General features: G+C 45.7%; 1 protein-coding gene across 3 annotated transcripts in view; it reads left to right on the top strand.

The window, feature by feature from the left end:
- DDX11 (DEAD/H-box helicase 11) overlaps positions 1-16,318 on the top strand; it is a gene marked incomplete at its 5' end in the record, with an annotated part of 33,919 nt that overhangs the window by 503 nt on the left and 17,098 nt on the right. For 2 of the 3 annotated variants that reach the window (XM_084640541.1, XM_084640539.1), the window contains 7 exons: positions 774-920; positions 2,648-2,884; positions 5,426-5,512; positions 9,786-9,943; positions 11,427-11,472; positions 12,470-12,577; positions 14,871-14,958. In XM_084640541.1, coding sequence (XP_084496667.1) covers positions 855-920; positions 2,648-2,884; positions 5,426-5,512; positions 9,786-9,943; positions 11,427-11,472; positions 12,470-12,577; positions 14,871-14,958 — 790 coding nt within the window. The remainder of the gene's footprint in view (positions 1-773; positions 921-2,647; positions 2,885-5,425; positions 5,513-9,785; positions 9,944-11,426; positions 11,473-12,469; positions 12,578-14,870; positions 14,959-16,318) is intronic. The other variant, XM_084640540.1, reaches the window with a different exon arrangement.

Raw genomic sequence — 16,318 nt, 5'->3', positions numbered from 1 at the left:
GTGGGCAACAGGGCTGGCAGCAGAGCGATGCCTGGGGAGCGCGGCGCCCGGCAGGGGGCGGGGCTGGCCGAGGGGCTGGGGGTCGGGCTCGGGGACTGGCCGCGGGGCTGCTCTGGGGGCTGGCAGAGGGGCTGGGGGGGTCAGACTCGGGGTCTGGTCGCGGGGCTGCTCTGGGGACTGGCAGAGGGGCTGGGGGGTCAGGCTCGGGGGCTGGGGGGTCAGGCTCGGGGACTGGCAGAGGGGCTGCTCTGGGGGCTGGCAGAGGGGCTGGGGGGGTCAGACTCGGGGTCTGGTCGCGGGGCTGCTCTGGGGACTGGCAGAGGGGCTGGGGGGTCAGGCTCGGGGGCTGGGGGGTCAGGCTCGGGGACTGGCAGAGGGGCTGCTCTGGGGGCTGGCAGAGGGGCTGGGGGGTCAGACTCGGGGGCTGGCCGCGGGGCTGCTCTGGGGGCTGACAGAGGGGCTGGGGGGTCAGACTCGGGGGCTGGCCGCGGGGCTGCTCTGGGGGCTGGCCGAGGGGCTGGGGGGTCAGGCTCGGGGACTAGCAGAGAGGCTGCTCTGAGGGCTGGCAGTGGGGCTGGGGGGTCAGGCTCGGGGGCTGGCAGAGGGCCTGCTCTGGGGGTCAGGCTCGGGGACTAGCCCTGGGGCTGCTCTGGGGGCTGGCACCAGGGCTGGAGGGGTCAGGCTCAGGGACTGGCCCCAGGGCTGGCAGAGGTAAGGAGAGGCATGCAGAGCTGTGTTAGCACACTTCACATGGAATGTGTTTTCTCCGCCAGGAGGCGGCTGGTGCAGCTCAGGGAAAGGGCAGGGTTAATTTCCCATTTCCTTACACCCCTTACTCCATCCAAGAGGATTTCATGGCCAAGCTGTATGATGTTCTGGAGGCTGGCAAAGTCGGGATCTTTGAGAGTCCCACAGGGACGGTAAGTGAGAGCAGTGTGTTGCTGAGCCTTTCCTGCATTTGGATATTGACGAGACTGTAGTTAACAAACAGTACCACCCCTGCAAGTTTCTTGAGTATCCCTTTCAATCCTGTTTGGATCCAGAATTATTGAGTTGTCAGGGAGCGTAGAGCTGTTGCCAGCCACCTTTGGCTTATAATTGTCATGGAGAAAAGGTACAAATAAAAACAGGAGAAACATGCTAGCAATAAAAAGATTCTGCCTGGACAAACTACATCTAGGCTGGGGAATAACAACACTAGTCAGTCAATGGCCTGGAGAAACCTGGAAAGCAGTAATTCTGAAATGGGTCATAGGGTAGGTAGCAGATTTCAAAAGTTGTACTAGTCATATGATCTACTGTAGTATCTTAAAAGTGCCAGTGGAAATTTGAGTTACATATTAAAAAGAATACATCACACTGTCTGGAAGCAATAGCCCCTGTCTGTATGCTAGTGATGGGAATATAATGTAATAGTGCGTATAGATTGTGCGCCTCCATACCAGAAAGATGTGGCATTTAAAGAGGATCAAAAATAAGTAGGAGTGGAAGGGACTTACTCAAGACGGAAATGTAAAAGCATTAAAAGTGAAATGTGCCTTATATATAATATAATTATGTTTGTGTTATTCTCATTATTGCAAATACTACCGAGCCACATCTCTGGGGCTTGTCATCTAGCAGTGGCCTTGTGCCTTTTCCTTATGGAAATCCTTCTTGTCAAACTTGTATTAATACATCTAGTTTTGAATCAATGTGTCACTTCTTGTGTTTTTTTTGTGATTTTTTTAAATCGATTTTCTTAAAGAAACAGATGAAAAGTACAAAAAAGATAAATGACTTGCGGTTTGTATATGTTTCTGAATACCACATGCTTCATAGGGTATCCAGTAGAATTTATGCAATTATACAGTTTGTCAAAAAGTCAGACCAGACAATACAAAACCAGGCAATGCTGTATAGACGTAACATGTTAGGGTGGAGGTAACAATAATAAAATAGAAAAAGAAATACATGAACAGGGAGTGGAGGGAAGCGGGGGAGGGAAAGAGAGGAGGAGTTAAGTGGAATGGAGGTCTGGCATTCTTTGAGTCATCTCAACATTTTTTTAATCCAAACATATCTAGAAACAGGGTCCAGATTTCTTCAGATTCATATAATTGCTCTGTATGGTGATAGGATATTCTTTCTTTGGCTGCTAACTTGGACAGCTCTGAGTACCACTGCTCTATCGTAAACGTTCGTGTACTCCTCCATTTTTGTAAAATCATGCACCTGGTGATCATTGCAGTCCTCAAGAACCAAAATCTTTGTGGCAGAGTTAACACAGCTTGGCACATAAATGATGTAGGATATACTTTTTGATTGAGGTTTCGTTGCTGAAGCTGAGCACTGTTTTAACGCGTGTTCACCTCTTTCCACAGCTGTCTGGCTGCTGGACTGTCCCATAGCATATGCCTTAGGGTTCCTATTTCTTTATTATAACACCAGCAAACATCAGAGGCTAAGGCCTTTATCTTGTGCAACCTCTGTAGCATCCTGTACATTTTGAATAAAATCTTTTATTGCTTCAAGCATAACCTGAGCTCCACAGAGGCATATTTAACATAATGAAATATGTTTTGCCATTGGGATTCTTTTAAGGGCTGTGATAACTCCCATTTCCACCAGGTGTGTTTGGATATTTTTGTTCTTTTTTTAATTGCAGGGAAAATCCTTGAGTCTTATCTGTGGAGCGCTCTCTTGGCTCAGAGATTTTGAAGAAAAAAAGAAGCAGGAGGAGGCCCGCCTCCTTGCAGATGAACATAATGGACAAGACAAGCAACAACAGCCGACGTCATGCTGTGCGGAGGCCTCAAACTGCCAGGGCTCAGTAGGGGAGCTGAATTGGATCACTGAGTTTATGCAGAAAAAAGAAGAGAGGGCCATGGTGGACAGACTAAAGGTCAAACAATGCTCCTTTATAGTCCAGATCAGTAGCAGTCTGTAAGGAACACAGTGGATGGCATAGTGGGAACAGGGAACTTTGTAAAGTCAAATGTTCTGATCTGCTAAGCACTGGTAGCTGACCATATGTAAATGATACTTTTACTCTTGTGTCTAAGGACTGTAGCAAGTGTCCCAATTATACCAATAATCAAAAGACATGCAGCTATTTACATGTTCATAACTTTCAGCTGTATTTCTGGAGAATGTCCTCTCAACGAGCTGGGAAAATGGCAGCTGAGAGGGATGTTCAGCTCCAGTGGTTTAAATCATTAGCTGGATGTTTCTGGTGTGACTATCTGCAGTGAAACAAGATCGGCACATAGTGGCCATAAACTGGTTTTAAAGGTAATCCCCTATTAAGGTGAATGGGATAATTCCCAAACCCTCTTTGCACCAATGTCTGTTTGTGTCACTAGATGACAGAGATTAATGGCCACATGGCTCTTCGCAGCCAGAAAGATCAGAAACTATGCATGTGTGAGAGAGAACAAAACCATAGGGTCTACAGCAGTGGTTCTCAACCTGTGTACCGTTGTGGGCTGCATATGAAGCTCTCTAGGTATTATGTGGGCCGCATCCGCACAACATATATATATATACACACACTACCTGTATGGCCCTGAGGATGTCACATGGGACGCAGCTGTGTGCTGATTGGCTGCAAGTGGCCTGCAAGCTACAAGTTGAGAACCATTGGTCTAGAAAAACATCTAAATCAGACTATGCCCCCCAAGTCATCAGAATTCACTGATTCTGGAGATGCCCTAGCTATCTGCTATATGGCTAGCTGCTGATTGCTGGAGGTATAAGTAGGGCCAGCCTTTGTGGCGGGCAGCCAGGGCGGTTGCGCAGGGTGGCTCACCAAAGAGGGTGCCATGTGCTGGGCCGATCTGGCGCTCCACTTGCACACTGTGGCCAAGCAGCTGAGGTGCTGGTTTCTCTTCCTCTTCCAGCCCAGCCTCCCATTTCACCGCTCCTCTCAGCCCGCGGGCCCAGGGCTGCCTTCTCTCTCCCAACTCCCTTTCTCCCTCTCCCCCCTGTCCACTTGCTCCTCTTGGCCAGCCGGCTGCCAGCTGAGGGTGCCGGCCAGTGACAGGGGCTGAGAGGAGCCCTCATCTGCTATGGCCCTACCTCCTCCTCCCAGAGGCTTGTACCACTTGGTGGAGAGAGCAGGGTAGGGAGGCTTGGTGGTAGGCCTGGGGGGTTTCGGGCTGCCGCAGACAGCTGGGCTCTCCTGTGACGCGACCCCTGCCTCCTCCCTGGGCTCTCGAGCCCCTGCCAGGCCTGGGGCAGTGCTGGTGGGAGGGTGCTGTGCATGCAGCTCTCCCCGTCTGCCCGCCCCGGCCCTGCCATTATTCGAATGCAGAGGCCGGGGAGCGTGGGGGTCCTGGACCATGCTGGGCAGGAGGTGGCACCAGCACCCAGTGGACGGACTCCCCAACCCGTGGGTGCTCCTTGCTCCAGGTAAGCCCCCTCGGCACGAGCCCTGTGGAGCAACTGGAGTCTCTTCACCCCATTGCCTCACCAGTAGCCCCTGGGGAGACCCAGTGCACCCTGCCCATCCCCCCACCAGCACCCCTGGGGGAAACTGGACCTTCCCCAGTTCCCCCGGCCCCATCCCACTTGCCAGCACCCCTGGTCTAGGGAGGGATTTTGGTCTGGTCCAGTTCAGGGAGTTCAGTCTAGGGAGGGATGCGGGTTGGGTCCAGTTTGGTCTGGGGAGGGATGTGGGTCAGGTCTGATTTGGAGGGTTGGCTGAGTCTTGTGGGGGGCACAGCTGGTTCTGATCCTAGTCTCTGTGCCTCTCTGCCTGGGGGGAAGGACTAGCAAGACTAGTATGAATAATGATACTGTAAATAAAATGTATGAAAGTTCTTCATATTTTTTTATTTTTAAAACATTTTAAACAGTTTTTAAATTCACCCCAATTTCATACAAAAATTTAATTTAAGCCCTGGTAGTTCAGATGAGAAGTGTGAAGGATGAGGTAGTGTGATAGTTTCCTTTTAGTGGGAGCAGCACATGTCTGGTGTTTTGGCCAGCTTTGGCTTTTGGCCTCTCTCTCTCTCTCATACACACCAGAGCTCCCTGTGTCCTGGTCACTTTTCCCAGCTGTGCTGTGAGGCATAAGCAAATGCTGCTCTTGTGCCCTCTCCTTATGCAGCCCAGGTGGGGAAAGTGACCTGGATGCAGGGAGCCCTAATTTTGCTCCTCGCTCCCCACTTCACAGCTCGTTAGGGGTGTGCAGGGGGCAGAGGAGCAGCAGTCCCGGGGGAGTGAGCAGCAATGCCAGCTGCTTCGTGCATCCAGGTCAGTTTCCACACGTGGGTGCAGGAGGGGGATGCAGGGGTTAGGAGTAAAGGGGGCGCAGGGATTAGGGGCGCAGGAATGGGAGCAGGCCTTCGGGGCTAAGGGAGGTTCAGGATCCTAGAGAGGAATGTTGTTTGGGTTCTAAGCCTAAATTAGTAAATTGACCTATATACACCTTTCATTTCAGGAAGAGCAAATCAGGAGGAAGAAGCGAGAGGCTCGTCTTGAGAAAATTCGCCATAACGTGCAACTCAAATATGCATCAAAAAGAAAGGTGAGTTATCCCAGAGAGCAGAGGCGTTTCTGTACGAGAGGTTCAGGTCCTGCTATCGCTTGTTCATACATGTGCCTTTTTTCTCATGAATATTCTCGTTGAAGTCATTGGGACTACTTGTGGGTGTAAGTGTTTGCAAGATTGGGGCGTTAAAGTCTTGGATTGTGTGTTACAAGTTTGTCTCAGTTTGTTTTGGAAGCTCTCAAGATATGGGTGATTTTGATATGGAATATTTCCTGTGATTGCATTTGTGTGCCTGGAGAGGAAGAGGATGTACTTTGGTGGACTATACTCCCTTCTGTTGTCATCCTGTATGTCTGCTTCTAGTGTTTTCAAAAAGCTTTGTTATTTGGTTGTTTTGAAAATTCACTAAAAAGAGTAGAAATGTGTTGGATTATTATTATTTTTTTAATAGTCTCTAGATTTGGGTTCAACTTCAGCTCCTGACTGTGGCAGCAAAAAAACCAAAAACTGTTCCATGAAGTTAATCTGAGGGTTTTTTATTTTATTTGTTTAGTTAGTTAGGTTCCCCTTTGGAGAACAATTACATCTATTGTCTTGCTTCACACAGTGATATGTTAATGTGGTTTGGAAATGGCCATGCCTTGTGAATAAAGACAGTAGATTTTATTTTTGCTCACTAAGAGGAGGGCTGACTGGGGGGCTAGTCTTAGTTCTCTCAATTCTGAGCATCTGGTTATGCTGTGGGCCAAAGTTTCAGAGACACCTGCCGATATTTGAGTATGCTCATTCTGTGTGCCTGAGCAGGCAATTCTGTGTTCAGTCACCTATTAGGAAAATATGCTATTATATAAATTGTTAGCATGTCTTCACCTGGAATATGTATTCAGTTCTGGTCACACCATCTCAAAGGATACAGCTGAACTAAAAAGGGCATAGAGACAAAAATAATTAGGTATAATTAAAAATTTCCCTATAAGGAGAGACTAAAAAAATGGAACTGCTTAGTTTAGAAAAGAGACAAACAACAATAAGGTCAAATTATACAAAACAATGAATAATCTAGAGAAGGTGGATCAGGTGCTGTTTCCCCATTTTCATACCACAAGAATCAGGGGGCATTCATTGAAATGGAAAGGTGATTAATTTAAAACTGATAAAAGCCCCCTTTTTTACAGAGCACAAAATTAACCCATGGAACTTAATTCCATAAGATATTATTGATGATGATTTTAGTAGAATCCATAAAAGGGGTTAGATACTTCTAGGAATAAGAACATCACAATGTTTTTGTTTTGTTTTTTAAGCCGTAAGGGATATAAGGATATGGGATATGCTTCAGGACATATATCAACCGCTAGCAGCTTGGAACTAGGAGAAAATCCGCTTATGGACAGTTTATTACATATATTCTACTACATGCTTTTTTGCACACAGTCTTGTACTGGCCCCTGTCAGACAGGATGATGGACGAGATGGGATCTATTATCGACCACCTGACCGTAGTGGTAGTGACGATGAAATGCTAAGGGAGATTAGAGAGGCTATCAAAATAAAAAACTCAATAATAGTGGGGTATTTCAGTTATCCCCATATTGATTGGGTACATGTCACCTCAGGACAAAATGCAAAGACAAAATTTCTTGATACTTTAAATGACTGCTTCTTGGAGCAGCTGGTACAGAAACCCACAAGGGGAGAGGCAACTCTCAATCTAGTCCTGAGTGAAGCACAGGAGCTGGTCCAAGAGGTAACTATAACAGGACCACTTGGAAATAGTGACCATAATATAATAACATTTAACATTCCTTTGGTGGGAAGAACACCTCAACAGCCCAACACTGTGGCATTTAATTTCAGAAAGGGGAACTATGCAAAAATGAGGAGGTTAGTTAAACAGACATTTAAAAGGCACAGTGACTAGAGTGAAATCCCTGCAAGCTGCATGGACACTTTTCAAAGACACCATAATAGAGGCTCAACTTAAATGTATACCCCAAATAAAAAACATAGTAAAAGAGCTAAAAAAGAGCCATCGTCACTTAACCACCGTGTAAAAGAAGCAGCGAGAGATAAAAAGGCATCTTTTAAAAAGTGGAAGTCAAATCCTAGTGAGGTAAACAGAAAGCAGCATAAACACTGCCAAATTAAATGTAAAAATTTAATAAGAAAAGTCAAAAAGGAGTTTGAAGAACAGCTAGCCAAAAATTCAAAAGGTAATAACAAAATGTTTAAGTACATCAGAAGCAGGAAGCCTGCTAAACAACCAGTGGGGCCCCTGGATGATCGAGATACAAAAGGCACTTAAACACGATAAAGTCATCGCAGAGAAACTAAATTCATAGTTGACATTCATAAATGAATTCTTTGCTTCAGTCTTCATGGCTGAGGATGTTAGGGAGATTCCCAAACCTGAGCTGTCTTTTGTAGGTGACAAATCTGAGGAATTGTCACAGATTGAAGTGACACTAGAGGAGGTTTTGGAATTAATTGAGAAACTTAACAGTAACAAGTCACCGGGACCAGATGGCATTCACCCAAGAGTTCTGAAAGAACTCAAATGTGAAATTGTGGAACGATTAACTATGGTTTGTAACCTGTCCTTTAAATCAGTTACTGTACCCAAGGACCGGAAGATAGCTAATGTAATGCCAATATTTAAGAAGGGCTCTAGAGGTGATCCTGGCAATTACAGACCGGTAAGTCTAACGTCAGTACTGGGCAAATTAGTTGAAACAATAGTAAAGAATAAAATTGTCAGACACATAGAAGAACATAAATTGTTGCGCAAAAGTCAACATAGTTTCTGTAAAGGGAGATCATGTCTTACTAATCTATTAGAGTTCTTTGCGGGGGTCAACAAATGTGAACAAGGGGGATCCAGTGGACATAGTGTACTTGGATTTCCAGAAAGCCTTTGACAAGGTCCCTCACCAAAGGCTCTTACGTAAATTAAGTTGTCATGGGATAAGAGGGAAGATCAAAGGGTAGGAATAAATGGTAAATTTTCAGAATGGAGAGGGGTAACTAGTGGTGTTCCCCAAGGGGCAGTCCTAGGACCAATCCTATTCAACCTATTCATAAATGATCTGGAGAAAGGGCTAAACAGTGAGGTGGCAAAGTTTGCAGATGATACTAAACTGCTCAAGATAGTTAAGGCCAAAGCAGACTGTGAAAAACTTCAAGAAGATCTCACAAAACTAAGTGATTGGGCAACAAAATGGCAAATGAAATTTAATGTGGATAAATGTAAAGTAATGCATGTTGGAAAAAATAACTCCAACGATACATTCAATATGATGGGGGCTAATTTAGCTACAACTAATCAGGAGAAAGATCTTGGAGTCATTGTGGATAGTTCTCTGAAGATGTCCACGCAGTGTGCAGCGGCAGTCAAAATAGCAAATGGGATGTTAGGAATCATTAAAAAAGGGATAGAGAATAAGATGGAGAATATCTTATTGCCCTTATAAATCCATGGTACGCCCACATCTTGAATACTGCGTACAGATGTGATCCCCTCATCTCAAAAAAGACATACTGGCATTAGAAAAGGTTCAGAGAAGGGCAACTAAAATGATTAGGGGTTTGGAATGGGTCCCATATTAGGAGAGATTAAAGAGGCTAGGACTTTTCAGCTTGGAAAAGAGGAGACTAAGGGGGGATATGATAGAGGTCTATAAAATCATGAGTGGTGTGGAGAAAGTGAAAAGGAAAAGTTATTTACTTGTTCCCATATATAAGAACTAGGGGCCACCAAATGAAATTAATGGGTAGCAGGTTTAAAACAAATAAAGGAAGTTCTTCACTCAACGCACAGTCAACCTTTGGAACTCCTTGCCTGAGGAGGTTGTGAAGGCTAGAACTATAACAGGGTTTAAAAGAGAACTAGATAAATTTATGGAGGTTAAGTCCATTAAAGGCTATTAGCCAGGATCGGTAAGTAATGGTGTCCCTAGCCTCTGTTTGTCAGAGGGTGGAGATGGATGGCAGGAGAGAGATCACTAGATCATTACCTGTTAGGTTCATTCCCTCTGGGGCATCTGGCATTGGCCACTGTCGGCAGACAGGATACTGGGCTGGATGGACTTTTGGTCTGACCCAGTATGGCCATTCTTATGTACTGACTGCATCCTGTGTTGCTGAGCAGTTCCAGAGACCGTTGGTCGTGTACCTCTCTGTTCTGCTGGGGACGTGGATGAATCCTGTTCCCTCCATTCTGTAGGAGACGGTGCTGCCCTCTGAACTGTCTGTTGTACGGAATGGTGCTCTCTGTCTTTGAGTGAATAATAGTCCTTTGTGCTAATTTCAGAGGCTTGAAGATGATGAAACACAGCGGCTGCTCCAGCTCAGTACAGAGATCTTGTCAACGGAGTTAGGGTCAGATGTTCTAGAGCAGCTGGATCATGAGGAGGAGGAGCTGATTCTTGCCGAGTATGAGAGTGATGAGGAGAAGAAAATGGGATCGTGGTAAGGGTTGGGAGTGAGTGATTCCTTGACAGGGACTTACTGCTTGTATCACATTTAGGTAGTGATAATGATGTGAGGGGTTTCTGGTTTGCTGGTTCCTGGGGTTCTCATGTGGAAATTCAGGCATCCTTCTTTTAGATCTAAATGTATCTCTCTGGCACATAAATCTGGAGTTCCTCCCTATTTGGTCCTTGGAAGGCAGATTCTGTATTTCCATATAATTACATGAACCGCAAAGGCTTTTGTTCAGCTGGATCAGCTTCATGCTGACAGCACTGTGGCTTGAACTCTGATCTGAAGAAGTGCTTATCTTATCTGGAATGGGTAGAGCCATCCACTTCATCCTGGCCTATTTCCCCATATAAACCCTCTGAGAACTGGGTAAATAACTTGAGTTCAAATTCCTTACATCAGAGAAGCAAAATACTCCTCAGGATGTTAGTAAAAGATGTTAATCCTGCAGATTAGTACTGACAGCTTTTGAGGCTCTAGAATTTAAAAAGAAGACATGAACATCTTGAAGGACACTGAACCGCTGCATAAAAACCACACACAGTCAGTCTCTCTCTCTCTCTCATATATACACACAGTTGTTCCTTTGGCATCTGGATTTCAGCTTAAACCATGTGTTACCAGGGAAAACAAAACACATGTAAAATTTGGATTTACCAGCAAGTATAATAAATATTTATATAGCACTTTCCATCTGAATAAATCCAAAACACTTATTAAACTACATGTAAATGGAATTGCTTTACCAAGCACTAAAATGCAGTCACTTCTCGGGTAACCAGGCATGCACCTGTAGCATATGTTGTTATGCAATAGTACGGGGAGGAGATGATTTTAGTCAAGGACACTAGGGCAAATACCTACTTGCCCAAAAATACCCTTGGTTCGTTACTGAATGCAGAGAGCAGATAGTGCCTCAGTTTCATCCTAAAATCTCAAAACACATGGCAAACTGCATCAAATTCTGTTTCAAACTTAATGCCTGCACCACTCAGCCATGCACTCTGGTTTATTTTAACACCTGTTGGAGAATCTCGTGTATTAGATTTTTGGCTCGCCTGACCTCTCTCTACTTTGTGTGCGTACGTATGTGTTTGAGGTTTCATTTTAACCAGTGTACCAAGGAATATTGTGGAACTGATTAGCAGGGGCCTGGAGCTCATGAGCTAGTAAATCCTCATGAACTCTTTAAAGTGCCTAGTAAAGAGGATGCCAAAGAATGCTCAGATTAGTGCGGGATACTGAATCGTAATTGCTAAAAAGTGCATGTTTGACCCCAGATTGCTGTTCATCAGACTTACAGGCCACTTGTAGAAATCTGACTTTAATACAACTAATGGTTCAGTAGACTGAGGTTTTTCCTGAGCTGATGCTACCACCTCACTTGAAGTCGCTTTGAAGCACTGTATATGAGACAAATCTTTTGGAAAGCTGCTGAAAGAAAATGATTTCATTTTCCCCACCCCCACAGGTTGGATGAAGATGATGATGATTTGGAGGAGGAGCATGTGACCAAGGTAAGATGTGGAGGGGCATCTAATGCTTCTCCTTTACAATGTGTGTAAAAGAAGAATTAAAGTTTCCTTACAGCTACAGTGTGATATGGGACAGCGGGATCTAGGAACTGGGGATCTGGATTACTCTTCAACCTGTCAAAAGCAGCTTTGTGGATGCCACTGCCCTGCTAAGGGGATCTCTGCCACCATCTCCTTTTGAATTATACTGGCTATTTAGGCAGCTTATTCTGCTGAGATCGCTAAGATTTTCTCCCTGAAGTCACTGTAAATGCACACTACTGGAAATGGCCATTTATTACTTTTAAAAGCCACTGCTTACTTGCCACTTGGTTCTCTAGTGCCTGGACTGGTGGCGCATGCTGCTGTGTTACCTGGAGAGTATCTCTGAAACTTGGGAGATATGGCAAGAGTCTCTTAAAATTTATCTTAGCAGCGTTTTTTTCCTATGCTTTACTCCTGTTAGTAAGAGATAATGCTACAGTCAGCTGGCCCCTGACAATGTTCAGCCTTTGAAAGGCACGCTCAATAAGCAAGGCAGGAAATGCTTCATTAAATGTCCCAGCACCTTGTGAGGGCTATTTGGAATCCATTCACACATTGACCCCTTGATTAGATTGGGAGACACAAATGTCACCTTTCACTGATAGGATGTATTGTAGGTAACTTGCTACCAGCATGCCCCCTGGCATCTGGATGTGGCATCATGAGTCTGCATCTATTCACTTGCCAGCTGTCAGGTTTGGTCCTCACAGGTGGGATGCTAGTTCCAGAGGCTGAACCCTCCTACGCAGTGCCTTACTTCCCTCAGGATATTCGACAGTCAGACAAAAGATGGTCCTATGTGCGGTCATGGGGGTCTCCAAGCGTCCCATGAGCCTGTCTCGAAGTCCCTCCGGTCCAGTATTTGTGGGTCTTTCCCATCCAGATTCTCTCATGACAGGGTAGGCAGATAGCCCTCCTTGAGTTCCTCTAGCCTTCCTTTTCTTTTTCATCACAGATTTACTACTGCAGCCGCACACACTCCCAGCTGGCTCAGTTTGTGCATGAAGTTCAGAAGAGCCCTTTTGGTGAGGAGGTACGGCTGGTGTCACTGGGGTCCAGGCAGGTATGCAGCACTCCGAGGTGGTTCCCAGAGGAACTGAAATGCTGTCTCACAAATACAACAATCCTTCTTGAAATCCCAGGAGATGTGTGTGGGTATGACCGTTGTGTCACTAGTAAACACCTAGTAAAAATATTTGAGACTCAATTCCTCAGGTGCCCAAATTTTGCTCCTCTGAAAGTGACATTAGCAATGCGTGGGCTTAACTTAGGTTGCCAAAATCAGAGCGAATACTAGCTACACTAATCTTTTTAATTTGGCATTGTGGTGGTGCCTTATTCCCCACCATGAGCTTAATGTGACAACCTGCTGAGGTTCCCAGAACTGTGAGCCACTGTGTTACCCCTCTCGGCCTCAGCAAGTGAGAGCTTTGCTGCTGCTAAGCAATATGTCAGCTCCCTGACATGCCAGCTTGTCTGCCTTGCCAGCAAACTCTTTGGGACTCTGCCAGTCCAAACTTGTGACAATCAATGAACTCCAATTCCAGAGTTCTGCAGAGACATCTTCCTCTGCAATGCTCCGCCCTTGCTATAGCACCCAAAAACCTTGTCAAGTTTGTTGCTTCTTTAGAAGTACACAGTACACAGCAGCTTACTAACCTAACTTGGGTTGACAAACCCTCCTCAATGAAAGCACTGAGTTGGTTTATGATAAAAGTAAAATAAGTTTATTAACTTGGGGCATAGGTTTAAGTGATAACAAGTATAAGGAATAAGTATAGAAATGGTTACCAACAAATAAATGCTTCTAGGACTCAAACTTAATTTCAGCAAGTTACGATCTTTGCCTATGCAGGTTTCTCACCTATACTCTGTTCCCAGAGACTTCAACCCCCTTGGCTGTGTCACTATTCTGTGACTTCAAGAGCTCTAGCCTCGTTAGTCCCTCAAGTGAGGGATGCCAGTATGGCTTTTTCTCTCTCTGCTTATATCCTCAAAGTTTTGTCTTTGTATTCAAAGTTGGGAAGCCTCTCTTGGGGCTCAGCTTGCTGTGTCCACGAGGGAGCTGATGCCATGTTAATGTTTGCAGTCTCTTCCCCCCTGTCGAGTTAGTAAAGTGACTGTCTCCTCACTTCCTAGTTTTGTTTACCTTTTATGTAAATGTACTTTCACTGTCTCTCTTGTCTCAGTTTACACTGGAGACTCATTAAAGCAGGAGGGACCACATTCCTTTGTCTGAGGTGGGGGTGACTTAAGCTTTGTCTGCCAGACACATCTTAAAAACACATGTATTCTCAGCACACATGTATAACTTGTCATATATCACGTGTATATACACTACCCAATATTAATGACCAGTGTGTTACTAGTTCACATACGATACTTTATATGATACTTTTTAGATACAGATTATGACAACAGCATGTTAGGTGTAGTGAGTATGTCCAGCCAGACAAGAGTTGCTGACACAGTGTAATGAACCAACAATGGGCCGCTGTGTCACACTTGGATCAAGTGCTGGAACCTGTAATCTCCAGGGGTGAACCTCTGTATTAAAAATTAGAGCATCCAGGGGTGGTTTTTGGCCCATGGACTGTGCTTTGGCCACCCTCGTCATACGTTCAAGAGCCTTGCTTTCCTCTTCTACTTTGGGGACATCACAAGCACCTGAAGTGTTAGGAAAGTAGTCCCTTGCTTTGTTTTAGTATTCCTGCAGGTGCTGGCGTAAATGGGAAAACCACAGAACCATGGATGCAGGCATAGAGCATCTTTGGGGCACCTTTTTTTTTTGGTCTGCTTGCTGGTGTATAAACTTTATGGTGGCATACAGAAGATTTGGTAACTCGTTCTGGAGTAAGGCAAAGTATGCACACCTGGCAACATCCCATATATTGTAGAACAGTAGTTCTCAACCAGGGGTCCAGGGGCCGTGAGCAGGTTTTGGCGGGGGCCGCCAAAATAAACCAGAGAGCATGGCCGGTGTTAGACTCACTGGGACCTGGGGCTGAAGCCCGAGCCCCACCGCCCTGGGCTGAAGCTCAAGCAACTTGGCTTTGCAGGCCCCCTGCGGCATGGGGCCCGAGGCAGTTGCCCTGCTTGCTACCCCCTAATGCCAGCCCTGGCTTTTAATCTACTGGCTATGCAGGAAAAAAGTTGTTGTGGCAGAGGTGGGCCATGGCGTTTTTATAGCGTGTTGAGGGATGGGGGGGCTTAGAAAGAAAAAGGTTGAGAACCCTGCTGTAGAAGACCTGTCCAGTTCCAGAGCTAGTCTTAGACTGACTGTTCTAAAGGAAATTATACCTTACAAATGAAGGTGAGAGCACATAACGGTCTCTCTCATTCTGTTTCTCTCTAAGAGCCTCTGTGTGAACGAGGAGGTGCGCCATCTGGGGGCTGTCCAGCTGATCAATGACCGCTGTATGGAAATGCAGAAGAACAAACATGGTATGAGCACTTCCTAACTTGGACTACTGAGGAAGCAACTGCTACTACAATCAGTATGAACACTTTTCCAGTGCAATGTGCTTTGTCTGGTTGCTGATACAGTAGCCTATGCGCGGGTTCAAGGGGCTTTCTTCAAATGCTGCTGTTTCCCATTTGGGAAGTGGGGCTTGTCTCTCTAATCCAGCTAGGCTGTGTCTTGGGGATGTTTGTTTCAAAGGGGGAGGGTGTCATTTCCAGCTGGACTTTGGAGCTTTGTGAACGGTCAAGTGGAGATCCAGAGTGATGCTTCGGTGAGTAGAAGGTTGTATTGTTGATATGGAAAAAGAGTTGTCTAGAATAGGAGCTAGAAGTCAGGAGATTCTCTCCCTCCCCCATCTATTTCCTGCTCTGTTTCTGAGGACAATCCTTCCCTAGAGTACCATCCACCAAGATGCTCACTCTTCAGCTCTTTAGAGCAAGACTGGCAAGAATTCCCTGAGGTCGCTGGCCTTTAACATCAGTGGTGATAGGGTAGGTTGTGAGACAGAGTTCCTGCTTACTGTCCTGGGCCAGCCACGGAGCTTACCAGCTGCACTTGGAATGTTCCATTTGGATTCTTCTTGACCACGATTGGTGATGGAGCTTGCTGCAGCAGCTAAACCTTCAATACTAGCTGCTCCGGCTCTTCCCCTGCATTACTCAAAGGTGTTGAGTGTCCTTTTAAAAATTCAGCTTAGCTTTCCCATCAGGTCCATTAACAACATACAATTTTCTCCATGAGGCTTTTGGTCTGTGATGCTTTGGTTATCCTCACTCACCCATTCCATCTTCCCTTGGAGTTTAGAGGTTATCTTTAGTGACATGGGGGCCATATTTTCAAAAGTATCTACCTGACCGAGGCGGTCCCGTCTCAATGAAATTCAGTCAGACTTGGGCGCTTTTGAAAGCATTGTCCTCAGCAATGCTTTTTGTACCTTGCTCTTTGTTTTGAAGCATATTTTTGATTCTGGAAACTTTCGCCAGTTGTGTAATTGGAACTGACTGGAATGTTCCAAGTGCACTCGATACTCTGGTGATGAGCTTTGTACAGGCACCTGGATGGATTGGAATAGAATAGAAAAGCCCAGTGGTTAAGCTCAGGGGATAGTGTGTGGTAGCTTGTATTGCTTCCTGCTATGACTGCCCTTAAGAGCTTAAAAATCCTTTTAAGAGCTTGGAGAGTTCTAGTGGGAGACTGGTGGGAGCTTAGACTCCAGGAGTGAGAATCCTGTGGGAAAGATATCTTCAGAGAAGCAGAACTAGTCAGGGACTTTTTTTCCTCCCTACCTCACAAGGCAGAGGAGATCCTTCTAGACCATTGTGCTCATTGAGTACTTTGAAT

Source organism: Lepidochelys olivacea, assembly GCF_965140295.1.
Source record: "Lepidochelys olivacea isolate rLepOli2 genome assembly, chromosome: 1".
NCBI lineage: Eukaryota > Metazoa > Chordata > Testudines > Cheloniidae > Lepidochelys > Lepidochelys olivacea.
The sequence above is the reverse complement of the archived record's forward strand: the minus strand, read 5'-3'. Positions and strand labels throughout refer to the sequence as shown.